The 9159-nt window shown below is 40.9% G+C and overlaps 2 protein-coding genes across 3 annotated transcripts in view; one reads left to right on the top strand and one right to left on the bottom strand.

Moving 5' to 3' along the window:
* Positions 1 to 283: 283 nt before the first annotated feature.
* On the top strand, positions 284 to 4876 carry LOC118101358. Of its 2 annotated transcripts, none has more exons than XM_035147037.2 (16): positions 284 to 610; positions 716 to 755; positions 847 to 1000; positions 1586 to 1715; positions 1937 to 1994; positions 2119 to 2233; positions 2373 to 2467; positions 2616 to 2740; positions 2830 to 2999; positions 3075 to 3147; positions 3258 to 3291; positions 3376 to 3403; positions 3517 to 3608; positions 3782 to 3959; positions 4054 to 4446; positions 4522 to 4876. In XM_035147037.2, exons 1-16 carry the CDS (start codon positions 588 to 590, stop codon positions 4695 to 4697), a joined length of 1884 nt encoding a protein of 627 aa, XP_035002928.2. In that variant the 5' UTR covers positions 284 to 587; the 3' UTR covers positions 4698 to 4876. The 2 variants fall into 2 exon arrangements, with proteins under 2 accessions (XP_035002928.2, XP_035002927.2); XM_035147036.2 differs by having other exon boundaries at positions 2119 to 2236.
* Positions 4877 to 4929: 53 nt separating this feature from the next.
* Positions 4930 to 9159, bottom strand: part of LOC118101301 (proton myo-inositol cotransporter) — a 66604-nt gene continuing 62374 nt past the window's right edge. Inside the window, exon 10 of the mRNA XM_035146927.2 lies at positions 4930 to 8911. Within this exon, the coding sequence (XP_035002818.1) occupies positions 8685 to 8911 (227 nt within the window). The 3' untranslated portion in view covers positions 4930 to 8684. The remainder of the gene's footprint in view (positions 8912 to 9159) is intronic.

Below are 9159 nucleotides of genomic sequence, written 5' to 3'. Positions count from 1 at the left end.
GTTCTAAAATAAGACAGCGTTTGGTTTAGAGAGACATTAGAGGTAAATGATGCCTGATCTACTGAACTACTCGATCTGCTAAACTTTAATTGTGTCGAAGACCTTCAAACGTACAAGGGATATTCACCATCTTGTCCTGAAGTTTGAGGTCAGTCAGTAAAACAGAGCAATAATTGGGTCCAGTTATATGATTTAAACCAGCATCGTTTCTCCCCATCCATCACATTGAGCACGGTCTACTTTTCTGTCCCGCGTTGCCTGGCTACCTTGTCTCCTCGCATTCACACAATAGGATCATTGACTTGCTGTAATAGCGTGGCCGCACCACTCAGTGTAATTTCTGTCATGGCCACAAAATGTCACAGAAGAAAACACGTTTGTTTCCAGTAAAATAAATAAACGACGTGACGTTATTCATTAAAAAAATACATGATTCAAATTCATGACCGTTTCTGACCGGCGTGCGGATGGATAGTGGTGTTTAGCTTTAGCTCAGGTTAGCTGACCTCTCCCAGACACAAACACTATCTTTGTTGTTTTCGCACTCACCTCTCTGCCGTCCACTGTGACACCTACAGCCGCCGAGGATGAACTGGGTCGGTGGTTCAAGGTAAGAGACGAGCTAATGCTTTAGCTAGCTGTCTTGCTAATATCAGAAACATGTTAGCAGAGCCAAGCTAGCAAAGGCTAACGTCGACACCTCTCTTCTTTGCAGGAGCAGATTAGTGATGAAGAGCGACACTAAGAAGCAGAGGGTGACTCACTCAAACAAATGTATTTTTACACGCTTTTTCATTCCGTGTGTCCAGCAGAATATTGAGGACATGTTGTTTTTCTCTCTGCCAGGAGTTCTTTGAAAGGAGAAAAATGCAGAAGAAGCTAATAAAGTCGGGGAAAGCTCTGCCATCATCCCCTGGAGACACCGCCGCTGGTTCAGGCAGCATGGACCTGGTCACTCTGTTCATTGTCAACCAGATTGCTGCTAAAAAGGAAAATAAAGGTAAGAAATGGAAAAGCTTGTGTAGGCAGAAGCTCAGTTTAGTAGAATAAAGAGCTCAGCTCTCTTAACTACTTCTTTAAACATCTGAAAGTAGTTTTTATAAGTAGTTAATAAGAGAATACATACTGTTTTGCACCTTTTAAAGCAACCGCATGCTTTCCAAGGAGAAAATAAAGCATGCAACATTAAGAGCATCAAATGAATAAACAAAATTATACAGGTATGCAGAAACGTGCTAGCAACAGAGGGAGCTGATGTATCAGTCTGTGGAAGGCTGTTGCAGATCTAGGGAGCCAGAACTGCAGAGGCTCGATCACCTTTAGTCTCTAACCAGGACTCAAACAGGAAGAAGACGTACTGGCTGATCCAAGCAGTCTGTTAGAGTGAATGTACTCTGGCTCCAGATCATTTATAGCTTTGTAAGTGATCGAAAGTATTTTTAAATGAATTATAAAAGAGACTCGACGCCAACGGAGGGAGGCCAGAATTGGTGTCATGTGAGAGAAACAGTTTGTTTTGGTCAGTAATAGGGGCAGGATGGTGGCCATTGAGGGCAGTAAAAAGTGTTTGTATTTTTATTTTCAGATCTTCCTAAAGTGGCAGTCCTCGGCAGTGGCAGGATAGGATCAAGAAAGCATAATAATCCCCTGGTTCTCCCGATGAGCCCGTGCTCTCCATCACAGCTCAGTCTGGTCGAGAGCCAGTCGCAGTGCAGGTACAGGTTGAGAATGAGTTGTTTTAGCCAGATTAGGAATACTTTTAAGAATACTCTGTCATTTGATTTTGTCAATATCGGACAGTTTAATCGCAGTTAGATCAAGTTCAGTGAGCAAACTGCTTGAGGCTGCAGGAGCTGTCAGAGTACTTGGTAAATAAATGATGAATACCTGATTAATGATAGGTCATCTACACTCTATCTTCTATATCTATATATAGTGGTCAAGGAACAAGACAGAAAAGTCATGCTATTCCACAAGGCTTCAACTGTCGGCAGGTTAGTTTCTCTCCAGTTATTCATATTGTACTTTTTAAGCATTTCTTATCTTAGAAAAGGTGCTGGACATGAACAAATGTTGGGATCTTTAGATTAAAAGGGATTTATTTTTCTGTCTCACCAGTTGTCACCAGTGCTGGAGTCAGCTTTCTCAGACAACAGCGCGTCTGACTACCGGCAGACCGTGGCCGACCCCCTCAGCCCCTTCTCCTCCACTTCAACAGCCTCTTCAGGCCAAGGTGGTGCTGTGAAGTATTCTGTAGATCAGACGTGCATGAAATACAATTACATAATGTTAATTGGGCTTTTTTAAAACTTTGCATAAGAATATTATTGCGCAATCGGTCAGTTTAGTCCTAATCCCACTGCTCTCCACAGGAATGTTCCCGCTGAAGCTGAACCTTCGGCCGAGAGGTCAGACACAGACACAGCCACCTCCACCCTGGGACACTTCAGGCCTGGAGCAGATCAAGGTGCTGCAAAGAGAATATTATAGTTTCAAGTTGAAAGGGAAACTGGGATGAATCAGACAGCAGCATTCTCACCTCTGTAGCCATTAAATAACAAAAACTTTTTAATTCATCACAACCAAAATGGCGTTTTACTAATTTACTTTGTTAGTTCCAGCCTTTCTCCCACCCCAGAGGTATGACGAACAACATGCCCTGGTCCTGTGGATCAAACCCTCTCTACCAACTGGAGACACCCACAGTAGAGCAAGTCCTGTTTGGAAGTCCAGAACCAGAGTGAGGCCACACAGACCACCACTAGGACGTAGATGGATTATTTGCTATCTTTTATTTTGTAACCGCTCAAAGCTTGTGTGTTTTCACAGCGTCACAGAGGTAAGAGGGCGTGCAAGACACGAGGTCAGCTTCTCCCTCAATAACCAACCAGAGGACAAGGAGCCCATGATGGACTTCATACTGAACCAGTCAGAGTGCGAGCAGCAGTTTGAGGAGGACCTCTTCAGGGGCTTCAGTAATGAAGACAACGAAAAAGAAGGTAAATTTAGCTGTAAACCTTTAAATTGGCACAATGAGTCTTTTATCCTCAGATTCACATCAAATTTAATTGCAGCTTTTCATATTGGGAGCTTAAAATCAAAGATCTGTCTAAAAAATGAAACACCAGTCAAATCCTCAGCACCACAGTAAGTGTTTACACCTCATATATAAACATTTAAATTATTATTAAGGATAGGATTTATATTTTGAATTTGTTCTGATGTTGTTGTTTTTCTTTCTTAATCTTTACTGTCAGAACTGTACCAGAATCACAGTGCATGGGAATGGAGGTAAATACAGTCTTGTGTTTGAAGTAGCTATTTACTGCCACCAAGTGGTAGAGTTTATAACTGTCAATTCTGTTTCCTTGACAGCTCTCCAACTGTGGTGTCAAGAACCTTTGTAAGTTTCTGAAGTTTCATCATCTGTGTTAACTAATGTCCTATGATGTACTGTATATGCTGGAGGAAGAAAGACGAAAATTAATCGATGCCTTATTTTTCTTAATCCCTAAGCATGTCCTGGACACAGTGGCTCCATGAATGACTGTGGATATTTACCAAGTTTCTCTTCTCCAGGATGTTACCTCAGTTCAGACTCTAATGACGTAAGTGAAGTTGCATGAGGTTGTGTCCAACCTGCTGCTGCACTGTATTTGTATAGTCATCTCAGACTTTATTTAAAAAGATTCTTCAAGGCCAAACGTCAAGCACCACTTTTCTCTTAAGACATAATATTTCACATGAACTCTGTTGTGTTTTCCTTCTCTAACTGTGTTAGGACGAAGATTACTGCCCACCATGTCTCCAGCCTTCTGCTTCTTCATATGTGGAACGAGCCTGTTGTGTAGACACCTCAAACCAGGGCTCGCAGGTTAAACCGAAACAAAGTCACTCCCAGCCCAGGCCTCTTACTCCCTGCATAAAACCCAAAACAAACATCAGAGTTGACAAGAAAGGTATGGAGAGGTTGGCTTACCCAGACAAATCCTCAGGAAGTAACGGGCGACAGAAAAAACACACCGGCTCAATCTGCATCTTCTCACCCTCTAGTTCAACCTCTGAACCCAGAGGTTTGCAAGTGCCAAAAACCATCCAGCGGAACTCGAGATGCAGGAACTCAAACTGTTGCCATCCCCGCTGCAGAGATGTGCGACGCCTCCACTCAGTGCATCTTCACTGCAGACGGTGCGTCCAGACATCCTGTGTTCAGCGTGCACCTTCCACCTGTCGGCCTGTCGATGCAACATGCAGCCACAGGGAGGCAGACTGACACCACTGCTCAGCCGAACACACACTCAGCTTCAACGGGGAATGGAGGGAAGAATACGCCCTGGAGCAAGAAGAAACCCAAGGCTGATTCTCCACCAGGCGACAATGGCAAAATATTCCTGAAGCTACCCATCAACTGCTTTCCAGATGCTGCAAACGCAACTGATGCCAGAGGTATAACAGTGAGATACTTCAGAAAGAAACAAATAACACTGATTTTGCCAACTCCTAATTGTGTTTCTGATGTAGGTGAGGAGAGTGAAGAGGGCAGCGATGAGAGAGAGCGACACGAAATGGACCCTGCGATGATGACAGACCTCTCGGAGAGTGCGAGGGAGGAGGTCACATCTGCCACTGAAGAGGAGGCCGGAGCTCCTCAGGAAATAGCAGATATTTTGGTCCTGCTCAAGGAGAGGAAGACTTAGGAGAGCTGGACGAAAAGAAGCTGGATGGAAGGAGGCAAGAATTGAAAAGTATGCCTGTTCTGTGCATGTGTTTTTTAGATTTCAAAGTATTATTCAAAAATGAGTTTTAAGGTGTAAAACCACATATAGTATTCAGTGTTTGTTCAGAGAGACAGTGAAATAAAGCCCCGAAAAGCCTTTCTCTGATTCATAACTTTATTTCTTTCCCTGTATACATATTCAAGTGTTAAGATTTCATTAAGATATTTTTATTTTATAGAATATAAACTCTAGCAAAACATTTACAGCTTTAACAATAGTCAAATAAAGTATACATCACTTTTTATTTTATTTTATTTGTATTCTGTAGTTCCTCGTAAACTAGAAACACACGTAGTTGGTTCACATAGAAAAAAATTACAACCATTTCACCATAAGAACACATGAAAACATCCCCAGTGTAGTGGAGGACGGTGTTAACACAAACTGGGTGTTAACACAAACTGCATGTTAACGTCAGTGATAAGCTGCGGCCTGAAACACTCACGGTAAATATTTGGTCAACATTAGCTTTTCGTTACATAATCTGGGTCAAGGACATATGTTTTATCTGTAATAATACTCTCGGTATAAAACTAGTTTGTGTTGTTTTGAGTTAAAACAATATCTTCACTTGGGGACTGGTTATTTTCTTTGCTTTTAAACCTGTACAAACTAGTCTCCATTAGTTTAAAAGGTTAAACAAGCTGGTTTTAAGGACTAAATTACCAAGTAGAAAAAGTGGTCTAAGTTAATTGTCTTTTTCTGAAAACAGAAAGGTTTATCTAGGATGTTTCGCAACAGCACTTGTAACCAATTGTTTGGTTCCAATGCATGGTTGCATGTTCCAGCCTCCTAACTACAAATCATAGGTACTTTACATTAGTGCCGATCATTTTGAAAAGCACGTGATGGATTTTTATGTTGACCTTTTATAGTTTCTGTGCTAAGGCTGTATCGTTTAAAACATTCACTATTATGTTTTTTGTCCCCTATCTTTGTTCAAGGGTGTGGTCTTTCTGTTTGAGAGCAAAACTTCAGTTTCATTTGTAAACACTACACCTAGCATTGGTTTGGGAATTCTGACGGACATGTTGCACACAAAAAGGTCCTAGAGCAGATGCGTCACAGAAGCAGTATGAAGAACTGAAGCTGGAGCGCAGGAAATCTGAGCGTAAGCAACAAAATGTCTGAGTGCAAGCGCACAGTTTGAGCATAAGCAGGGGCTATATGACTACAAGCTCAGGGTTTTGAGAGAGAGCATTACAAAATCTGAATGGGAAATCTTTGAAATCTCTTGAATAAAGACAGGGAAAAAAATCGATACATTATAATTTTGTTTTTGGGATTTTTCATTGCTTCTTGAAAAGAATGGAATACAAATCAGCGGCTGCTTGCAAGTTTCAAGAATAAAAATCAATCAATTTGAAATGTAGAGCATGCTTTGGAAACTGATCAGCAGATAATAACTACAATTAGTAAAAAATGTGCTGTGAATGAAATCTATGTTAACTTTTTCCAAGTGTGTTTGAAGGACATTGAAGGTTATTGGGTTTCCAAATGAAGGTGCTGGATGCTATGTGATCACTGTTTTACTAGTCTTGTCTCTAGCTTGAAATTTTGCTCATTTGAAAAGTTAATTTAAAAATCATATGAATTCATTATGGGTTAATACCATGGACTGTCCTTGATCTGTCACGAGAACCCTTTTCATCGAACACAGAAACAGCGCAACCTGTTGACGCCTTATTAATCAGTTTTGTTAAAGTGAATCCGTTGTTAACTTTCTGACAGTTTCCGATACACTGAAACTTATGTGTATGTGACTAAGAACCTCACGCACTCTTACTTCTACAAAACAACACTGGCAATTTACACTAAGTCCTACTCCTCGACGTGTTGACACGAGAACCACATACGGTAACTGGTACACTCTGCTATTTTGTACATAAGGCTATGGAGGAAGACGAAAAATCGAAATACATTAAACCATAATAATAATACAAAAATAAAATTCCGCCATAGGTGAGAGGCAAATATGTACATGTCACATTAAAAAAAAGCTATGTAGACTTACATAACGAAACACATACAAGTCCACATTACGAATGTGACTGAAAAATTGCCATTAGGCAACTTCACGATACACAGGCACTAATATTATCATGTTAAGATAAAACTAATAGTTTTTAATTCACCACCACGGATAGAGGACACTGGCTGTCTTTGTTTGAAATATTATTAAATGGAGAATATATCCAGCAGTGGTGAGTTGCTATGGTTTATGGCATCAGGTCACAGAGACAGAATGAATCAGATTGTAGATTAAACTGTAGTCTCCATAGTGTTATGTTCAAACTGCCTTTTTTGAGACGCAGATAGGAAACAGAACCAACCAGAAAAACAAACTATGCTGAAGAGATATTCATCATTTGTGCAAACATTTTAAATAATTCTAAATAAATAAATAAACATAAATGGTCCATATAAGTTCTATTTCCTCTCAGTGCTACAGCAGTGGTGTCTTTGTTTGTGCACCCACTGACAATAAAGGTTGCTAATTTTTAAACAACATACTGTACATCTCTCGTGTTTTCCTTTCATAAAAATTATGAGAGTGAACACAAGCTGAGACTAGTCTAGGAGGAGCTGATGTTAAAGCATCACTACGCAACTTTTTCTAACTTAAAATAGCAGCTTAAAAATGAGTTTGATGCTACACTGACTTGGAATAGGGAGAATGGAGCCTCTTTCATTCCCACTCTTTACTCTGAACGTCTGTTCTTACTCCATATAACTTTGGTGAGTTGTGTGTTTCTGTGAGAAGTGTGTAACTGACTGACAGTCGCAGCTTAAATTGCCAGAATCAGGTCCAGCAAGTCCAGCAAGAGTAATGTTGAAATGTAGATCAGTTAAAAAGACTTAGAAATCATTTCAAACCAGAGTTTATCTCCATTATTCAGCGAGTAAACATTTAAAACATTAAGAGTTGTGTATTTGTTACAGCAGCAGCTCTTGTGGCTCGGGAAGCTGGGGATCATGGGTAATATCCACCGTTCAGTTGGGTTTCAGTTCAGTGAGAGGGACTACACATTCAGAACTCTGGTTAACACATTGACAGGCTTTGTTTTGTTCTCTACATTAAAAAAACAATTGCTCGGACACTGAGTCCAACAGAATAAATCACCATGAGTGGCTGCAGAGGGCGCTGTTCATCAGTAAATGTTACATAGTGCTGCTTTAATGTGCGATGCTACAAGCTTAAAACGACATGTAACTGAGACGTGTTTCATATAGAAAGGCAGAATGGTTCTACAGATCGACGATGAGTTATAACGGCAGTCACGCCAACGGCAACATTGTGGACACACACGTCCAGGTATCCGAGACCACGATCACTATTAACGACATGGCGCTGTAAGGATGGCTATGTCGTGTTATTCTTCTTCTACTGTACTGTATGTACAACATTATATAGAAATCCTAACTGATATATACTCAAAGAACAAAAAACATTTGTGCCACAGCTCCTTTTGTAAAATACGTCATCATGGCTGGACGTCCCTTATACATGAATATATGTCATGTTTCCTGACACTGGATCTCTGTGTATTTATGTGAAATCTCTTTATGTGTGGAAAAGAGAATGGTTTCGTCTTTTCTACGTGCATGGTTGAGAATTAGCCGTTGACTAAAGCAGCTTGTTGTCAGCTCACCCTCAGTCCAGAGATTATCTGAAAACAAAACGTTCACAACCAAACTCAAGCCTCGTCGTTGATTTTTGGATTCCTGAATTGACTGATTTGAAAGTGAACTCACATTGCTGATATAAGCAAAAGGCCTTTTTAGCTGTTATCAAACAGCAGTGAGGGAAATCAGTGACTCCTTAGCTCATGTTTAAAAAAATTATAAATATTACACACCCAACATCTCTGCAGAGGGAAAATACAACAACACCCAAAACTCTCCCTAGTCCACGTCAGATGCGTCGTTGTCCGATAGATGATAGTTTGAGCCTTTGACCCGGATGTACTCGACCTGCCGTCCCTCGTCAGAATCGGTGGCGCCACAGGAGCAGAGCTGGTTCTCGAACAGCGCCTCGATCTCCTCCAGACGCCGGCCTTTGGTCTCCGGCAGGCATCCGTAGATGAAGATGAAACCCAGTAAGGCCATACTGGAGTAGAGGAAGAAAGCTCCTGGGGAGGTGGACGAAAAACACACTGTCACTGCATGGTTTAGAGAGAGAACAGCCTACTATTAGAGACACTGTCTTTTAGGATTAATAGTCAGGTGGATAGATGTAGTTAGAAATGGCCCAAAGAACCCAAATCACATTAAAAGCCCTTGAAATCTCTTACATAAATCAAAAATGCTCCATATTGCTATGGCCCTGAACCCCTTCCCTTTGACATTTATTTATTTATTCATTCCTACTGTAATCCTG

Source organism: Hippoglossus stenolepis, chromosome 22 (genome assembly GCF_022539355.2).
Source record: "Hippoglossus stenolepis isolate QCI-W04-F060 chromosome 22, HSTE1.2, whole genome shotgun sequence".
Lineage (NCBI taxonomy): Eukaryota > Metazoa > Chordata > Actinopteri > Pleuronectiformes > Pleuronectidae > Hippoglossus > Hippoglossus stenolepis.
Note: the sequence above shows the minus strand (reverse complement) of the source record. Positions and strands in the feature narration are given on the sequence as shown.

Bases quoted from the DNA above. Each gene is read 5' to 3' on its own strand.
- LOC118101358 (XM_035147036.2), top strand. From the start codon at position 588: ATGAACTGGGTCGGTGGTTCAAG. The intron at 1,716-1,936 runs GTACAGGTTGAG...ATCTATATATAG, and splicing joins GAGAGCCAGTCGCAGTGCAG to TGGTCAAGGAACAAGACAGA. The intron at 1,995-2,118 runs GTTAGTTTCTCT...CTGTCTCACCAG, and splicing joins AAGGCTTCAACTGTCGGCAG to TTGTCACCAGTGCTGGAGTC.